General features: G+C 44.8%; 4 protein-coding genes and 1 long non-coding RNA gene across 9 annotated transcripts; 4 read left to right on the top strand and 1 right to left on the bottom strand.

Annotated features, from left to right (window-relative positions):
- The first annotated feature begins 268 nt into the window (after positions 1 to 268).
- On the top strand, positions 269 to 2,903 carry LOC6527386. 2 transcript variants are annotated; one of them, XM_002088442.4, is made up of 5 exons: positions 269 to 414; positions 472 to 577; positions 634 to 883; positions 1,747 to 2,364; positions 2,503 to 2,903. In XM_002088442.4, exons 1-5 carry the CDS (start codon positions 317 to 319, stop codon positions 2,712 to 2,714), a joined length of 1,284 nt encoding a protein of 427 aa, XP_002088478.1. In that variant the 5' UTR covers positions 269 to 316; the 3' UTR covers positions 2,715 to 2,903. The 2 variants fall into 2 exon arrangements, with proteins under 2 accessions (XP_002088478.1, XP_015053126.1); XM_015197640.3 differs by lacking the exon at positions 269 to 414 and having other exon boundaries at positions 502 to 577; positions 638 to 883.
- Positions 2,904 to 3,209: 306 nt separating this feature from the next.
- On the top strand, positions 3,210 to 7,582 carry LOC6527385 (solute carrier organic anion transporter family member 74D). The gene is made up of 8 exons (XM_015197641.3): positions 3,210 to 3,443; positions 4,574 to 4,932; positions 5,046 to 5,287; positions 5,348 to 5,600; positions 5,697 to 6,187; positions 6,248 to 6,441; positions 6,502 to 7,181; positions 7,257 to 7,582. Exons 2-8 carry the CDS (start codon positions 4,713 to 4,715, stop codon positions 7,412 to 7,414), a joined length of 2,238 nt encoding a protein of 745 aa, XP_015053127.1. The 5' UTR covers positions 3,210 to 3,443; positions 4,574 to 4,712; the 3' UTR covers positions 7,415 to 7,582.
- A 1,227-nt stretch (positions 7,583 to 8,809) lies between these two features.
- LOC6527384 (eukaryotic peptide chain release factor GTP-binding subunit ERF3A) lies at positions 8,810 to 14,897 on the bottom strand. 3 transcript variants are annotated; one of them, XM_002088440.4, is made up of 7 exons: positions 13,953 to 14,897; positions 11,245 to 11,430; positions 10,413 to 11,182; positions 10,269 to 10,355; positions 10,029 to 10,205; positions 9,797 to 9,965; positions 8,810 to 9,736 (listed from the first exon to the last, which is right to left on the bottom strand). In XM_002088440.4, the coding sequence occupies exons 1-7, from the start codon at positions 14,377 to 14,379 to the stop codon at positions 9,693 to 9,695; spliced, it is 1,860 nt and encodes a 619-aa protein (XP_002088476.1). In that variant the 5' UTR covers positions 14,380 to 14,897; the 3' UTR covers positions 8,810 to 9,692. The 3 variants fall into 3 exon arrangements, with proteins under 3 accessions (XP_002088476.1, XP_015053668.1, XP_039227643.1); XM_015198182.3 differs by lacking the exon at positions 13,953 to 14,897 and adding an exon at positions 12,221 to 12,302; XM_039371709.2 differs by lacking the exon at positions 13,953 to 14,897 and adding an exon at positions 11,984 to 12,138.
- Positions 11,463 to 13,978, top strand: LOC120320844. Its single transcript, XR_005560429.2, has 2 exons — positions 11,463 to 11,965; positions 12,038 to 13,978. It is a non-coding gene; the product is annotated as an uncharacterized LOC120320844 (long non-coding RNA).
- Positions 14,898 to 15,335: 438 nt separating the features above from the next.
- Positions 15,336 to 17,832, top strand: LOC6527383 (serine/arginine-rich splicing factor 2). 2 transcript variants are annotated; one of them, XR_005560427.2, is made up of 5 exons: positions 15,336 to 15,503; positions 15,628 to 15,758; positions 16,637 to 17,048; positions 17,154 to 17,236; positions 17,702 to 17,832. XR_005560427.2 is itself a non-coding variant. In XM_002088439.4 (4 exons), the coding sequence occupies exons 1-3, from the start codon at positions 15,426 to 15,428 to the stop codon at positions 17,010 to 17,012; spliced, it is 585 nt and encodes a 194-aa protein (XP_002088475.2). In that variant the 5' UTR covers positions 15,336 to 15,425; the 3' UTR covers positions 17,013 to 17,048; positions 17,154 to 17,476. The 2 variants fall into 2 exon arrangements, 1 of the variants encoding a protein (XP_002088475.2); XM_002088439.4 differs by lacking the exon at positions 17,702 to 17,832 and having other exon boundaries at positions 17,154 to 17,476.
- Positions 17,833 to 18,077: the final 245 nt, after the last annotated feature.

The following is an 18,077-nucleotide window of genomic DNA, read 5'->3' on the forward strand; positions in this document are numbered from 1 at the left end:
TATTTTTGGACCTTGTTGTTTTGTTCTTCATCGCAACTTTATTGCTGTCGCTTACGCATAGTTATGAATCGTGTGCAACATGTGGAAGCAACAAGTGTCTCAACAGCGCTAGTTGAATGAGATCGTAATTAAAATGTATCTAGTGAAATATATTAAGCACAACTCTTACTAAAATATAGTATCCCAAAAAGTATAAAGCATTTATTGATTTAATAAGCCCTTAAGTATGTATTAAGAAATTTACAATTGTAATATCACATCAGCAAGCCAGACCTATGCTTCAAATATAACTAACCAGAGCTACTGAGAAGTCAAGATGTATTTCTTCGCAAGTCTTTTATTCATAATTCCCATCTGCTCCGTGGCAGCCAAAGTGACTAGTTCACCACCGGTTTTGGTCTGGGGAGTCGACACGTAAGTTCAAAACATTAAAAAATATATTTAATTTACCATAAAGACTCCTTTTTACAGCCCCAAAGCCAGCAGTATTTTTCGGCCTGTGAAAACGACACAGTTTCAAAAGATAATAGGAAAGTTGCAGGCAAATAATATGATAATTATCTACTTGGCCTCGGAGGTAGTTCATTACTCATTTGAGAGTATTCTTGTAGATAAAATAGATTTCTCATTAAGCTAGCTGCCAAGGATATAAACTGCGACGTGTGCTTTCCCTACCTCAGCAAGATCCAGCCCATGAACTTCTACAGCCAGGTGGAGGAGCCACTAAAGGCTGTCGAGCAAGTGGCTGAGCAGACAGAAGAGATTATTTGGCACCACCCCCAGGTCTCAGAAATTGGAAGTTTGGAGGCGGAAATGGAGCTGTCGTGCCAAAAGGGGCAGATACACGCATTCAGCTTCAACGATCGCAATGTGGTAGCTCACGGTAGGTTGAAGATTTTAATTTTCAAATAGTTATGAAAAGCATAGAAAAAACAAGAGAGAACGCTATAGTCGAGTTCCCCGACTATCTGATACCCGTTACTCAGCTAGTGTAAGTGCGAAGGACAGTTTTTGGCGGTTTGTGGGCGTTAGAGTGGGCGTGGCCAAAAGTTTTTTGGCGGATAGATAGAAATTTACAAGACTAATACAAAAATGAAAAAATATCAAAACATTTTTCAAAAGTGTGGGCGTGGCAGCTTTCGGCGGTTTGTGGGCGTTAGAGTGGGCGTGGCCAAAAGTTTATTGGCGGATAGATAGAAATTTACAAGACTAATACAAAAATGAAAAAATATCAAAACATTTTTCAAAAGTGTGGGCGTGGCAGTTTTGGGCGGTTTGTGGGCGTTAGAGTGGGCGTGGCAGCATGATTCGACAAACTTGCGCTGCGTCTATGTCCCTGGAGTCTGTATGCTTAGTCTCAACTTTCTAGCTTTTGTAGTTCCTGAGATCTCGACGTTCATACGGACAGACAGACGGACGGACAGACGGACAGACGGACAGACGGACAGACGGACGGACAGACGGACATGGCCAAATCGACTCGGCTATTGATCCTGATCAAGAATATATATACTTTATATGGTCGGAAACGCTTCCTTCTGCCTGTTACATACTTTTCAACGAATCTAGTATACCCTTTTACTCTACGAGTAACGGGTATAACAAGGAGAATGTATAAATATATAATCCAATTTATTATATAATATATGCGTATTATATACATAGCACATATATAATGATGTCTTGTCGGTCATAAAACTTTTACTACTTGGTCGCTGTATTTATGAAATGAATTGATTATTTCAGACGCTGCAATGGCCGTGGCAACCTATCAGTTCACCGACTGCCCGGTGGTGCATGTGTACACCGCCTACACGGAGGAGGACAAAGCGCTCCAGCATCGCAAATCGCACAAGACCAAAGCCATGCCCATTAAATCGGAGGCATCGAAGAATCTCGATGGAAAGCCAAGCGCAGGCGATTCAAAGCCTGGTCAGCTGGTCAGCTATGGCCAGGCTGATAACATGACCGTGCTGCGTCACGAAATGGTCGTCCTCGCCTTTCGCAACATCCTGTTGGCCAACAAGAAGCGCCCCTCCGTGCTCTCCGCCTTCAACCGAACGAACGTGGTGCTCATCCCAGGCAGCGAGAAAGTGCAGGTGGGTCTGCTCAACGGCCTGGACATTTTCGGTGGCATCGTGTTGGTGCTGAACACAGAACTCAGTCCGCTGGTCATGGAGCTGATGCCATCGCAGGGCAATTGGTACATGACGCGCATGATCTTCATGAACAACACCCACTATCCACGCGATCTCATCTTCTTTGGCTTCATGTTCAGTCTTTGCTGCACGGACATCACCATGTATTCCCCGTTGGCGGGGCGTCTCAGTTTCTTCGACTTTCACCTGGATATCCTTTGGCAAGGTGAGTTTGTCAAATGCCACTAAGAAATTGGCACAGTTACCAGAATACGAGTATAAGATATTGCATACGTTTCGGCGAGCGTTTAGAATGTCGTTTATTTTGAGTCAACCATTGTAGATTGATTTAACGTTCTTTCAGATAAGGACAGTGGCCTGGACCTGGACTACGAGGTGAAGCCCTGCTGGGACTGTAATATACTTATGACTCCCACCCTGACGCAGACCATCTTCGTGGTGCTGATCATCTTGGCGGTGTTCTGGGGTGGCATGGCAATGATACTTTCGATCGGCCGCAATCACATGCTGCAAAACGCCAACGATCCTGACCTGCACATCAAGACGGACACCTAGGCGATGCGGAACTGTGGTGGCGACCCTCGCCCACGCTCTTTGATGCACATGCGGCACAGTACACACACATTCCACACACTCACACACCTTCTGCTAATTCACTTGCTTACAATTCTAATCGCTTGGGGTTGCGACTGGGGGCGGGCAAGGGGGGTTTAGAGATCGTAATAATAATGTCATTGTCGCGTTCCTCTATTGTCTGTTTTGTACTGTCATTGCGATACCGCCTGAACTCTCCACTGAGCCACTGAGCCACTGAACCACTGGGCCACTCTGCACGAAGAAAACAAAGAGATGCGATATGCCGCAGGTACATATATTCCGAGATATTCCGAGATAGTATTTCCAAAAATTTCTTTTGCACGTGGGCCAGCGTTGAGAGAACCGATTGTCCCGCTCCGCCTTTTTGCCTTTTTATGGCCTGATAAAGCTTTATCAGGCTTCGATTGGCACCGAGCGGACAGGGCGGGCTGCCTGGGAATTCTAAGTTCCATTTCTCAGTTTAACTCGCGCCTCGATTCGGAACGGATCGGCCAACACTATCTTCGCATATCACTCAACTGGCCGGTTGCATCGGGACCAGTTCCTGCAAAAAGGAACTCGAGCGAACTCGGCAATTTAATTAATCGCATAAGTGCCGATTAGATTGTATGGTGTACGAGCGTGACTACTATTTGGCTATTGATAATATGCCCACTATATAGGCAGCTCTTCACTCGTGTCTGGAACGTACGTACACCTGCCTGGTAATCGGATTGTTTGCATTTCGGGTAGTAGTAGCACTAGTAGTTCGGCATTGGGGTAGCTCACATTGCGGAAGGAACCTCTCTGTGGATGCACTCGATTAATTTAGGGGTCAATTCAAAATTATAGGAAGTATCTAAAGGAGGTTTTTTTGCTATTCCACAGATTTGTTTAAAAGTGCAGATCTTATACATTCAAATGCAACTCATTTTCGAGGTAGGACTTATCTTCTGCTGGATCTTGAAATAGTTCTTTCTGTGTTAATCAAGAAGGTTTTTTATGAGCTTTGAATATTCACGACAATTGAGACGTTACAACTCGGAAGCTCAACACCGTTCCTTCAGCTAATCAATCACTTCAGTATTTGAAATCAAAACTTTGATAAGTCTTCGGCACCAGACAAATTTGTTGCTGGCACACTCAAATGGAAAGCAGTAAACAAATAAAATAGCCCTGAAATAGACTGAGTCACAACAAAAGAGCCTTTTTATTCAGCGCAGTGATAAGCAACGAATTACATTACGGAACACATAATTCCCACATCAGTGGGTTGTAGTCCATCGGTCTGAGTTCATTAAACTGATTTCAGTTAACTGTAGAAAATATTTCGTAATTATGATTGATCACCAACGTGCTACAAATCCCGATAAATGGATCCCTAGAGTTGGCAGGGTCCTTCGCCTCAGCCTTCTTATTAAAAAGTGAGCGTTTCTTGTGATTTGGCATCACACCATTGATCAAACAAGAAGTGATTGTGGTTGGTGGTCATCGTTATGCGGTAAATATAGCTGTTTTTGAAAGCTACCCCGACCATATAGATATCGTATACGAGTATTTGGCAAAGGAGCTCCAGTTTATCTAATCGCCTCGGCCTAGTACCAATGTGATCTTGAGCAGGCGCCATTATCGACACTTAATCAATACCACGAATTTCCCTATCAACTACTTTTATAAACCCTAAACGATATTTGATGATTTCTGGATCCGGAGAGTCATGATTACCGGAGTGATTTTCACTCGGCCCAGAGCGTGATGAAATCGACTCTCCGAGTAGGATTCCGATTCCAGGAATCCCTAACGCGTTCTGATTTACAAGAGTCCATTGTCCCTTGCAGTTTGTTTGCCATCACTTGCTATCACACACTGCCTATCAGGAAGCCAAGTCCGCAATCTAATCGACCGCAATCGATGGTTGGCTAATTCCCGCTGACAAGACAGTAGCATCCTGCATTTGGTGGCGGTACGGAATCGAAGATGACGGAAGTGAAGCGTCGGGGCTCGAATCCCCCGCCCGGGCACTACTTGTGCGGCATGGCCAACTGGCATCCGGCCTGGCTGCAGAAGTACGCCACCACCAAGATGTTCATGGGCGTCTACGGGCTGCTCGGCACCATCCAGGCGATGTCCTACATGTACTTCATTGTCACTCTCACGACGCTGGAAAAGCGCTTCAAGATTCCCAGCCAAACAACAGGTAAATCTACAAGGATATATTATATATAGCGGATATACAAACATCTGAACTCATCTCACTATCTTGAGAACTTATTGTTACCTTATATATCGTTTTCAATCTCTTATTCGTAGGAATAATTCTGAGTGGCAATGAAATCTCACAGATCATGCTCTCGCTCATCCTTTCCTATATCGGTGGTCAGCGGAATCGACCCCGCTGGATTGCCTGGGGCATTGTCTTCTGCGGCCTGTCCTGCTACATCCTCGTCCTGCCTCATTTCATCTACGGAGCTGGTCACGAGGTGCTGCAGTACACCAAGGAGTACCAGGACAGCCTGCTGAATGGCACTTCTGGCTCGAATCACACCTTTCAGGTGGGCTAACTTCTCCATCATCATCTACCGTCTATATTATGTAGTTATGTATGTCTGTAGAATATTAGCTCTGTGAAGTCCGAGCGACTCTGTGGAGCGGGCAAAACCGAGGATGACTGCGACGATCTCTTCTCCTATGTGCCACTGGTGCTCATCTTCGTCTCGCAGTTTGTGCTGGGCGTGGGCAACACCATGTACTACTCCCTGGGACAAACCTACCTGGACGACAACACCAAGAAGACAAACACTCCGCTCATGCTGGCGGTGGCCATGGCACTCAGGATGATTGGCCCAGTCGTGGGATTCTTCTTCGGTAAGAAAACGTAGTAGCCAATGTAGATAACCCGTATAGATACCCCATGTAGATATAGCAATTTTAATTGAAACCCATATTTCTTCCTTTCTTCAGGTTTCATATCGCTTAACACCTTCATCGATCCCACCAAGACTCCTTTGATCGACAGCAAGGATCCTCGCTGGCTGGGCGCCTGGTGGCTCGGCTGGGTGATCCTGGGCACCCTCATGTGCCTCTTCTCGGGTCTGATCGGACTCTTTCCCAAGCAATTGCCCAAGATCAACGCACCAAGGACCAACTCCCACTTGCCGTTGGCACTGCGCCAGACGAAGGAGGAGCTCAAGCGGGAGGAGAACCTCGCCCTGAGCAGCCGCTTCTCCTCGAACGCCGCTCTGGATACCATTGGAGCAGCTGCGGGGGCCAATGCAGATCTGCCCAAGCTGAAGGACTTCCCACGTGCCCTCATGAGACTGCTGCGCAACAAGCTGCTCATCTTCAACATCCTCTCGGCGGTCTTCTATATCCTGGGTGCTTCGGGCTTCATGACCTTCCTCACCAAGTACATGGAGGTGCAGTTCCACAAGGATGCGCAGAGTGCCACCATAGTAAGTCATCACTGGTATTAAATTTCTTAACAATTTCTTACAATTAATACTATTTTTTAGATCGTTGGTCCCATATCCATCATGGGCATGGTGGTGGGTCTGATTGGCTCGGGCATGGTGCTGTCCAAAAAGAAGCCCAGCGTTAGCAAGGTCCTCATGTGGAACGTGATCGTTGGTGGGATCTCGATCTTGGGTCAGATCTCATACGCTTTCCTCTACTGCCCGAATACCTTTTCCATGACGCACGTGGGACAGTAAGTATCAGTGGAACCGATTTAGCTTTCAATATGATATATTTAAATTTTGAACTGTAGGCTTAACCTGACGAGCAACTGCAACATGAACTGCTCCTGCGAGGGCATCACTTACACACCCGTCTGCCACGAGCCAACGGACACCACCTACTTCTCGGCCTGCCATGCCGGATGCCGGGGATACAATGCCACATCCAAGTTGTACGAGGACTGCAGTTGTGTGGCCAATGACACGCCACCAAAAGGTGCGGCACAGCGGCTGCTGAGTCTATTGCAACCCACTCCAGAACCCGAACTGGATGCCACCACTTACTTTGATGATGATCTGAGCGGAGTGCCATTGCTCGACGACAACGGTGACTTCGATGATCACCTGCTGTCCAGGACGAGGAGATCCACACCCGATTCGGTTCTCCGACCGGGCATTTGTACAAAGAACTGCAACTGGAGCTTTTGGGCCTTTTCCGTTACCTCGATGATCGTCAGCTGGTTCGGCTCGTCCGGTCGCGTGGGCAACGTCCTGGTCAACTATCGAGCCGTGGCCCACGAGGACAAGTCCTTCGCCCAGGGACTGGCCCTGATGATGATCAGCCTCCTGGCCCTGATACCCGGACCCATCATGTTCGGCCGCCTCATAGACTCCACGTGCCTGGTGTGGACGAAGACCTGCAATGGCAATGGCAACTGCCAGTTGTACGACCAAACCCGCTTCCGTTACTCCCTCAACTTCTTATCTTGCAGTAAGTTGATGAACGCTTTTGTTTCACAATTCATTAAGTTATGTACGTTATTTTAATCATTCTTCTTACTTTAAGTGCTCACCTTTATGGGACTCCTCTTCGATTACCTCGTTTGGTACTACGGACGCACCCTGGACATTTACGGCGACAAGGAGGCCAAGGAGGAGGAGCGTGCCAACAGGAGAGACCAGCCCATTACTCCGCTCCTGGCCACGAAAGCCGAAGAGGAATAAAACTAAGAAGGAAACCCATCCGTGATACTGAATCATATGGAGTAGATTCATATAATACACGCCAGACACGAGTATTTCATAATGATAAATCAAAGCACATACATTCCTAGAGTAAGTTTTTGTAACCGAAATAGAGAAAAATCGGGCAAAGCCTATATTCCAATGCCATATGTACAAATCTTTCGCTTTTCGATAGGAATTTAGCTGTTGAACCCGCGCTATCAAATGTTGTCTTTCAGTGTACAATTGTTAATTATGTTTACTTTGTGCTAAGATCCATTAAACATACCATGCTAAGTTTAACAACAAAAATTAAAAGAATTTATTGTACGTATGTATAAAAATGCTTTCAAATAAAAATATATGTTTATTTAAAAATTAAGGGGTGCCAAATCATAGAAATTAAAAACTTTTTGTGTATTAAATCCACTTTTAAATCCACCTACAGGCAAATTCCCAAAGAACCAAAGTATGATTTGTTAGGTTTCATTTTTGTTGAAATTTTTCTTCTCACTTTTATTGATAAAAAATGTTCAAATTTATGCAGATCGTTTGTTTTTTTCATTCCATACGTATATGTATAATAATAATACACTTTAATTTCGATTTTTGTATAAATATTCCCGTTTGTCTATATCATTTCTATTATTACGATCGCTCTTATTCCTCAGTGGCGTAGTTTTCGACTTCCGTTTTCCGTTTTCGCGTGTGATTTGATTGAGTGTCCGTGTTGAAGTGTTTGTGTGAAACATTTGAAATGAGTTTCCGCGTTGTCAACAATTGTATCGCACTTAGTATTACTACAATAATAAGAATTAATTATCAATCGAGTTCGATTCGTAGGAGGCTGCGAAAAGCGTTAAAAGCTGGTTTAAGTCCTTCAATTATTAGGTCCTCAATGTAAGTATAATCAGTTAATTAAATTAACTTCGACTTGTGGGGACTGCTCAACGTGCTTAATTGATATTATATTATTTACTTGTGTCTGTTACGGCAACAACTTTCAATTTAACAAAGACTGAATTTTCGACAATGGCAGGGGAAGACAGACTTCGAATAATGGGGTTGAATGTTTTGAAACCGCCTTGGTCCGGGATTTGAATAAGTGAATAAACAATACAGGGGTAAACTTAAATAAAAACTTTGGATAGTTTGTGTTTTTGTTTCTGCTCGGTAGCAAAAGGCATTTTATTTTTTCATAAATGGGTTTCGTGTTCAACTTGCACGAATTCTTCAAATTAACTAAATTATATAAAATCAAATGTTTTTAATCAGCAAAATAAATTGGTTTTATCAGAGGGCTAGGTAAAAGATAACAACTTAATGTTTTCGTATTTATGTTTTTTCTTCGTTTGCTTTTACCGTCATGATCTTCAATGTTTGAAAGACATTTCATTTTGAGTTTACGAATCAAACCGACTTTACTTCATGTTCTTTAAGCTTAAACTTAAATTAAAGCATATAGATTATATCATTTAAAAAGAAGAGCAGAATTATCGTATTGTATTTTGCAGGGTATGTAACAAATTTGCAATTTAAAGGCGCATACAGGAAGCTGGATGGGGGGAGTTTTGGGATAGTGCTTTCGCATACAAATACAAAAATTGGGTAGCTTGCAGCTTTAGTTTTAGTATGTAAAAAATTCACGTCTTGAGCGCGATTTAGGCATGTATGTGTATGCTATTTAATGCTTACAGTTTATACAAAGTAGTAAACCAAAATAAAACGACGACGGCGACAAATGCTCAATATCCTTGCGAGAGGGGCTCAACAAACAAAATCGTTCCAAGTAACTTTTAATGCCTTATCAGTTATCAATGCAGCTCCTCATCAACTCTCTCTTTGCATATATACGTGTGAGTGGTTTGTTTTGTATACATATATAAATAGTTCATCTTGTTTCGCATTCGCTGCCTCCGATTTTGCGGCTTAGTTTTACATAATATAGTTTATAATTCGTATATAATGCATTTCTGTTTCTATCTCTGAACTCTCTATCCGTGCGTCCTTGTTGTAAATGAACTTTTCGCCTGCCTACTTTGCCGCTTCGTTTCGATCTGGATCCTATAATCAATCTATAATCAATTGCTATTCCTGGTTGAAAGTAATGTGAGTGAGAGCTCGAGCGTTGGAGAGTACTGTTTTTGTGGACTTGTCAAATGTGAAGAAAGCGTGGCGTGGCGTTGCTGTTGTTGTGGCTTTTTTCTCTCCTCGGGCTTGCAATGCTATCTCAAAAATCGCAATGAAAGGCGGGCGCTCGAATTCAGCTAGGCTCAATTTATTCGACCACCTTCAGCACCTTGCCAATGGCAATGGTTTTGTCTAAAAAATATGAATAGGGATTAGGCAGGGTTTACGTTTAACAGTAGCCAAACGACTTACTTTCATCTCTGAGCGTAAAACGGCCCATTTGAGGGAAAAGCTTAAACTGTTCAAGGCAAATCATTCCAGAGCACTCGATTCGCATAATTGCAACCTGATCCTGCTTAACGAACCGTGGACGTGTTTTTGATTTGTCACCAGTCTTTTTGTCGACCAAACAGATAAGGGCCTATGAAAAAATAAAGCAAGTTTAGTATCTGGCTAGTATATGGGAATTATAGAGAAAACTCACCTTTACTGTGACTTCTTCGGCAGCACAGTGTATGTGCATGACAGCCGAGTAACCCGCACAGATAATTGATTTGTGTTCTAAAATTACGACCTGAGCATCAAAGATTTTTCCCGTCTTGATGGGATTGGCTGCATCGCAGAGAACAAAGCCGGGCGAGACATCCTCCTCCTCTATACCCTAAGAAAGTTCAAGGAATAATTAAAATAATGCAGGTGTATAATAGAAGAAAATAGTACTTACTTTCAGCTTGATCTTGACGTTCTCGCCGGGGCCAACAGAAGTGACTTCAAAGTCGTCGGAGAACAATTGATCCACCGCCACTTGCGTCTATGGGAAATGACAACTTAGTTGCAAACAAAGCTATTCACAAAGAGAAAAACTCACCCTATTTGGCATCACTAACAGGTTCTGACCCTTGCGCGCTGTTCCAGACTCCACCTTGCCCATCACTACGGTGCCCATATCCTTGTACTTGTCCACAATTGGCATGATGAAAGGCCCGTCAGACTTGCGGTTGAGCGAGGGCAGCTCGTCAATGAACGGAATGAAGGCGGGCCCCCGGTACCAGGGGCAGAGCGTCTCCGAGATTTGTTCTTTCAGCCCGTATCCGCTGAGGCCCGAGCAAGGCATAAAGGTAAGGTCCTTGGCCGGGTTGAAGCCCAGCTTCTTGAGGTATGGTAGTATCTTGTCTTTGCATTCGTTGTAGCGCGTCTGATCCCAATTGACCGTTGGGTCATCCATTTTGTTGACCAGCACGACCAGATGCTTAACGCCGGCGGTCTTGGCCAACATGGCGTGTTCTCGGGTCTGGCCACCGCGGTCGAAGCCCGTCTCGAATTCACCCTTTCGCGCCGAGATGACCAGCACTGCGAGATCGGCCTGCGCCGCTCCACCGATCATGTTCGGCACGAAGCTCTTGTGACCGGGTGCGTCGAGGATAGTGAAATGCTTTCGGTCCGTTTCGAAATAGGCTCGTCCCACCTCGACGGTCTTGCCCTTGTCTCGCTCCTCCTGGTTGGTGTCCAGCGCCCAGGACAAGTACCAACTCTCACGCGACTTCTCACGTGCCTCCCGCTCGTACTTCTCCAGTGTCCGCTTGTCCACCATGCCCGTGAGCGACATGATCTGTCCGCCAATAGTTGATTTGCCAGCATCTACCCATCGCAAAGTACCAATGTCAATAATGAAAATATGTATATAAGTCATGATAACTCACCAACATGACCAATGAACACAACATTCACGTGCTCACGCTTGCTCCTATTTTCCTCCACCTTGACCACTTTCTTCTTGGACACCTTCGGCGTGGCCTCGCCCTCCGTGAACTCAGCATCTTCCACCTCCTCGTCCTCGGGCGTGATTACTGCATCGTCCACATCCCAGCTGTCAGCGGGATCGGTTTCTACACACAAAACACAAAGAAATGGTCATTAGTACAGTCATTTGCTGGGTTGGTTTAACTGCGCTTGGTTGTGGTAATAACATTGCTTGCATTAAGTAATAACATTACTATTTATTTTCATTCGACTATCTTAAAAACTGGTAATTTTGAAAATTTCTCAAAAAGTTGTCGTTCTCTCCAGATTAATCCAGTTTAAACCAAATAAAGCAATGGAGTTTTTGGCAATTGTTCACTTTCTCTATTTCTATTTCTCTATTTTACAAACGAAACCTTTGTATTTTCTGTGGTATTTAGTAAAGACAAACGTGTCTCTTTTATATAGAAAAGTATAAATGTAATGGCTTTTGTGTTCCTTTTATATTGGCACATGAAACAACTGTGCACATAAATTATTTTAAATTTAGGTCGACTTGTTGACAACTTCGTTCCCTTAGAGCACTTTTAGATGATTTAAACTCGCGGAAATTGCCGTGTAACCAGGTTGAGCTACTCTACTAATTATATACTTTATTCGCGGCCAATCGGTGTTAATTCTGTAAGTACTACCACATGCCTTCGACGTGTTTGACCTGGTGGCCACATGCTAATTGGTAATCACTGGCTCTAGCCAGCCGGTCGGGTGAGTCATGTGCGGGATTGGATTGGAGTATTGTGCTGGTGACAACGTGCTTGGTTAATTGTACTATTATTGTGTTAACTTCCCGCATCCTTTACCGTAAATGTCGGAGGACCAATTGACCGCCTGGAGCGGGGCTGTAACGAATAAGACACCGACTCCCAGATTACTAACTTTTTCTCCACTGCGATACCGATGGCTTCTTGGAGTAAATGTATCGAGATCCGGCGCCCTTACTCATGATTGCGATTCACAAAACTCAAACCTAATCGGATTTCGGAACTATGAGCGGATGTGAGTATAGCCGGAGGAACGAGCTACGATCGCGCCAAAGTGTAAGAGCCAAAAGCAAATGCTATTTTTTTCGACGGTTTGGCAAGCGCGCCGCACAGCCAAACGCCATGGAATCAAGTTCGAAGCGGTTTCAACCGCCGGCGAGCTGCAATAAGCGCTTCCATTCGGGCCAAGCAACTACAAAAGTCGCCACATTGGAGTCGCTGCGATAACGACGAGTGAGCCATTCCCTGCCCATGCCATTCCAGTCCACACCGCCAGTCGAAGCTGGGCGCAGCGTAGGCTCCGTTGAATGGCTGGCAAAAGAGCAAACGTGTCCAAAACACAAGAATTCGGGGGCAAGCATTTGCGAGTGTGGGAGCAGAAGAAGGGGACAAGGCAATGGCCAAATAAACGACGGCACAAAGCGTAGCGGCAGTAAAATGGCAGCACGAACAGCTGCTCGTCGGCGTCGCCGGGCGAATGGCAAGTGGGTGAGTGGCCACCAGTGATGCGCTGTGATTGGGAACAGTCAACCAAATGACAGTGATTGTGATTGCTTCATCAAGACATCAAAGCCTAATCAGAAAATATGTTTTGCTAAAAAACTATTCTAGATTTTTGACACAATAATGTTGAATTTATAAAACGGAAACGTACTAAATTGAAAGATTTAGAGGCAGTTAAAGAGTGATATAATTTCTATATTCACAAATACGTGTAAATTATTCACAGACATTATGCGAGGCAGCAAATTCTATTATCGTAAAAATTAGCAGTCCTGGAAACAAATTCCTAGCCAAATGCGAGTGAAGTAAGCTATAGTGAGAACAAACTCTTCAAAAACCCAAAACATAATATAAGTATGGTATTTTAGAGATTGACATTAAATCTAGCTCGTAATAGTACACAACCTGGTTGTAAAACCTGTGCATAGCTCCCATAGACTTAATAAACATCTCAAAATAAAAATTTATTTAAGACGGAATTTCTCGTAAATGCCAAAGTCATTGTGAGAAAAAGGTGATCAACGTTGATAATAGACTCAACAAGTATTTTTAAATGAATTTACCTACATTTGTACAAGTCGAAAATGTCAAAGTGCATAACTAATTCTCAATCGCCAAGTTGTTTCTAGAAAACACCTTGTTTCTATAGGCCTGATTTCACCATTTGGTGACACTTCTTAGTGACTCTGGCCGTGATTGCTGGGCATCTCTGCGAAGAGCCACGACAACGAGAAAAGCGGCCAAAGAAAAGGACCTAACCAGACGAACTGATTTTGCGAGCAGGCCGAAAGCGATTAGCCATTTGTTTAACGGCACAATAACGCCCGCAATTCGAATAGAAATCGAGCAACACATGCGACGCCGACGACAGCAGCGCTGACGCAGATTGAGGTTATGTGCTGGGGCCAGCGATAATAACCTAAACGGAATCGGGTGAATGCAACCTATCTTTGGGGTTTTCCCTAGCCCTTTCCCCACGTTCGTGTCTCTGTCGGCGGTCTTGCGACCATCAGGTAGCAACAATAGCACGCTTCTTTGTTGACGTCACAGAGGAAGCGAGTTCAATGGACGTGGGGCGTGTGTATTTGGCAGGGGGTATTTAGCTGGCTAGCACCTCTATTTACCATTGTTTGCGATTTTGTCCGAGGGGTTGAGACCATCGATGGGCGTTGGAGCCGCCGCCGCCGCTGCTCCTGTTGAAGGCGTGTTGGCTGGCGAACCCGGCGCTGGCGATGCGGAATTGGAGGATGATGTGGGCGGCTGTGCTGTGGGTGCTGCTGCTGCCCCCGCCCCCTGGGCAGGCGGTGGAGCTGCTCCCGCTGTGGATCCCCCGCTGCCGACAGAATCGGGTGTGGTGGCTGGCGTGGCTGAACCCGAGGCGGGACCCGGATCCGCCGTCTCCTCCGCAGCAACCGATGCAACCACTACCGCCGCCGCTTCCTCAGCTACATTCACAACGCTGTTGTAACTGAAACTGGGCACAAATTCCACTGCGTTCACGTTCAACGTGGAGAACTTTGTGCTGATCTCCGTGTTTTCCTGGGCGGCCATCGTTGCAGTGGGTCCGTAATCCTCCACAGTGGTTTCCTCCGATGAAAATCTCTCTCTCGCTTTTTTCACGCGACGACACACTTTCGCCCTCCTTCTTCTAACGGCTTCTTCTTCTTGCTGCTCCCGCACTCACACAGAACACACGCGGTCGTTCGGAATTCTTGGGATTGCGAATGGAAATGGAAATTGGGAATGGCAAAGGCAATGCCACAAACACACGCACGCCTCGATGGTTGTTGGCCGGGGGGGTGGCTTGTGGGGGGTTTAGGCCAGACTTTCGACTCAATGTGGTCTACACTTATGTTGTGACTTGGTGTTGTGTTTGTTGTTTGTGGTTTGCTGGCCTGGCCAACTCGGTTTAAACTCGAATTCTCTTTGCTTTTCTCGGTTATCGGCCGTTTGGGGCAGTGGTGTCAACCTGGAGACTTACAGGTGTGATTCAACTACCTGAACACTAAATGCAGTGCTCGGAACTAGCAATCTTCTATTATTTTTACACGTTTCAAGCCACGCATCAAGTCAGGGTTGCCACTTGTATGCGGTGTTATCGGTGCATCGATAGGTACGGGTACAGTGGGCTCTAATTGATAAGGGCAAAAATATCGCAACAATAATTTTATATACATTAGTATTTTCATATGTTAAAGTAATTCCTTAACTTTTTGTTCTACAATTTTGTAGACAAAAAAATTTTATTATTCAGGCCGAAAAATATATAGTTTATATAGTTTACTAATTTTGTTATATAGTTTGGATAAAATAAAATTTCAACAAATATTTTTCTCACCTTACTGTTAATCAAAATTAATTTTGGTTCTCGAAAGTAAAACAAGTTTTGAATATATTGTTTTTTCTTGATACTTCTAATCTACATATCGACATATCGTATGTACAATCGCATTATTGGCATCGAATAATAATCGATGTTGTTCCACCTCTAACGTCGAGCCTGACGCCATTTTACAGAAAAGAAAAAATCGCCTGGAGTTCAGATCGCTTTTAGCAGTCGTGTGTTTTAAGCGGTAAAATAAATATTCTTATAAACAATGAGCAACGGTGGCGGTGCCGGGGGACTGGGCGCAGCGCGTCCACCTCCACGAATCGATGGAATGGTCTCGCTTAAGGCAAGTATCTGCAAAAGAAAACGCGACCAAATTGCCCACAAAATGGCGGCCGGCTGGCAACGTTGTGTGGTTAGATAACCTCCAAAAGGCATGTAAATCATTCCGCGTGTACTAATGCCCACAGGTCGACAATCTCACATATCGCACCACGCCGGAGGATCTGCGTCGGGTCTTCGAGCGATGCGGCGAGGTGGGGGACATCTACATACCCAGGGATCGCTACACACGCGAGAGCCGCGGATTCGCCTTTGTTCGGTAAGCATTCACTAGGCGATCTCTTCCGGGAAATTTGTGAAAGGCCCTGGTTTCTTTTTCAATTCGTTACGTTACTTTCACTTACGGTGAAACGGCGGTTTACTTAAAATTGAATATGTACATACATATTTGGAAAAAAACATGTTTCCGGAAAGCATACTGCGAAAATCTTGCTAAACATTCGCTCCTCCGTTCCGCTTTCCTTACTTACTTTTCAATGTTTCATAGAAAATTAGCGCATGTTTTTTTTTCTAAATTAATCAGGTTATGCAAACATATGCAATAATAACTTAACTCCCGGGGTAATCATTAAAATGTCATTCTATTATAGCTGCTATAAGAAGAACACCTCTTGTTTAAGATCTCGTACTCCTATGATTTCATTAGGGATTTGCATTATTTGCTATCATCGATGGTGTATCAGTTACTAGTCTGTACACTTTCAGTAGCGAAAAGGTGCCAGATCAAATGTGTTCACTTGCAACCGTTGCCTACTCAACTTTTACTAGCCAACGTACAGAGAATACTACATCTTAATATTAGGTTTTGAAGAATAGTCTTACTGCAAATGGTATAGCCACAATGGTTAGCATTAAGTTAACTACAGGGTCCCTCATTCTTTTAATGTTTTATATATTAAAGTACCTACTTGTGTTATGTGCATTATTTGCCACTGTTGAATGTGTATCAGCTTTCATTCTGTACATTTTCTTTAGCAAAAGGATGCAAGATTAAATGTGTAAACTTGCAACAGTTGCCTACCAAACCCCTGCTAGCCAACTTACCGTGAGCCCTACAATTGAATGTAGATCTTAAGTTGAATAAAAGGAAGTGGAAAGTACACATGGATCTAAATAATGATGTCTTTAATGTTTCAGCTTCTATGACAAACGGGATGCCGAGGACGCACTGGAGGCAATGGATGGTCGCATGCTAGACGGTAGGGAGCTCCGTGTCCAAATGGCCCGTTACGGTCGCCCCTCGTCGCCCACTCGCAGTTCCAGCGGTCGTCGAGGAGGAGGAGGCGGTGGATCCGGTGGTCGTCGTCGTTCACGATCTCGCTCTCCAATGCGCCGTCGTTCGCGCAGTCCGCGTCGCCGCTCCTACTCCCGTTCCCGCTCGCCTGGTAGCCATTCGCCGGAACGCCGATCTAAGTTTTCGCGCAGTCCAGTACGCGGCGACAGCCGCAACGGAATCGGAAGCGGGTCTGGCGGACTAGCCACAGCTGCGTCTCGTAGTCGCAGTCGCTCCTAGATATCGACGTAACGTTCCAACTTGTGGGAGTGCGAGGTGAGTTTATATGAAGATACTCTTCCAAAAATGCTACATATTAAGTAAAACATACATTATGTTAAGTAAGGATTATATTAAAATTATTATTTCTTCTGCTTCCAGATGTGACTCGCTGACTAGGCCGGATTCCGAATTCTGTTCCGGATCTGTGGCTCCATCTGTGTCATGCTGTACCCGAGCAGCAGGTATACAAACCATTATACAGTCTTACACTTTACACAACTATTTATAGCGAACTATTTTAAGTTGCGGCAGAGTAAATAAGTAGAGATCAGGCATGATTATGTTCCGAGCGAGATCCCCGCAACATGGGCGATCCCTCGATGTCAGTTCTTGCACATTAGGCTTTCACATACTAATTAGAGCGTAGTAGAAATCCTTGAACAAAATCAGAAACAGAACATAATAAACTTAAATTAACACGGCTTCAATTCAATACCTAAATATCAAATGACAGAGAGAGGACAGGAGGAGAAAGAGAGAGAGAGAGGAGGAGGAGGATGAGTGATAGAACTGCTCTAGGACTCTGTTTGTTTCGTTGCGTTTCGATTCGATTCGATTGCGTTTGTGTTGCTCGTTTCCGTTCTTTGTACCATTTAACGACAAACTTATTAACAAGCTTCTCCCACACGTTTATTATATATATGCAGGCAAATGGTGTGTGGCAGTTGTTGCGGTTCAGATAAGATTGTGGTTAAATCGCTCGCGATTGAGGACCAGCAGCAGCGCATCATCTAAGCTACAAATCCTTCCTCCCGGAAGCGGACACCGCGTGGTTCCTGTTTGTTGCTGCTGCTGTAGATGCTGATGCTGATGCTGCTGCTGTCGCATGATGCTGTTGCTGGTGCCGCTGATGCTGCAGTTGCAGTTGCCGTAGCCGTAGCAGCTTCCTGTTTCCTGTTAGCCGCTGGCGCTGCCACAGCTCCAGATTCTGGGAGTCCAGCTTGGGAGCTGGAAGCAGCAGTCACTCATAGTTTCCCGTTTCCCGTCACTTCTTCTCTCGTCTCGTCACATCTCGCGATTTGT

Source organism: Drosophila yakuba, chromosome 2L, assembly GCF_016746365.2.
Source record: "Drosophila yakuba strain Tai18E2 chromosome 2L, Prin_Dyak_Tai18E2_2.1, whole genome shotgun sequence".
Taxonomy (NCBI): domain Eukaryota; kingdom Metazoa; phylum Arthropoda; class Insecta; order Diptera; family Drosophilidae; genus Drosophila; species Drosophila yakuba.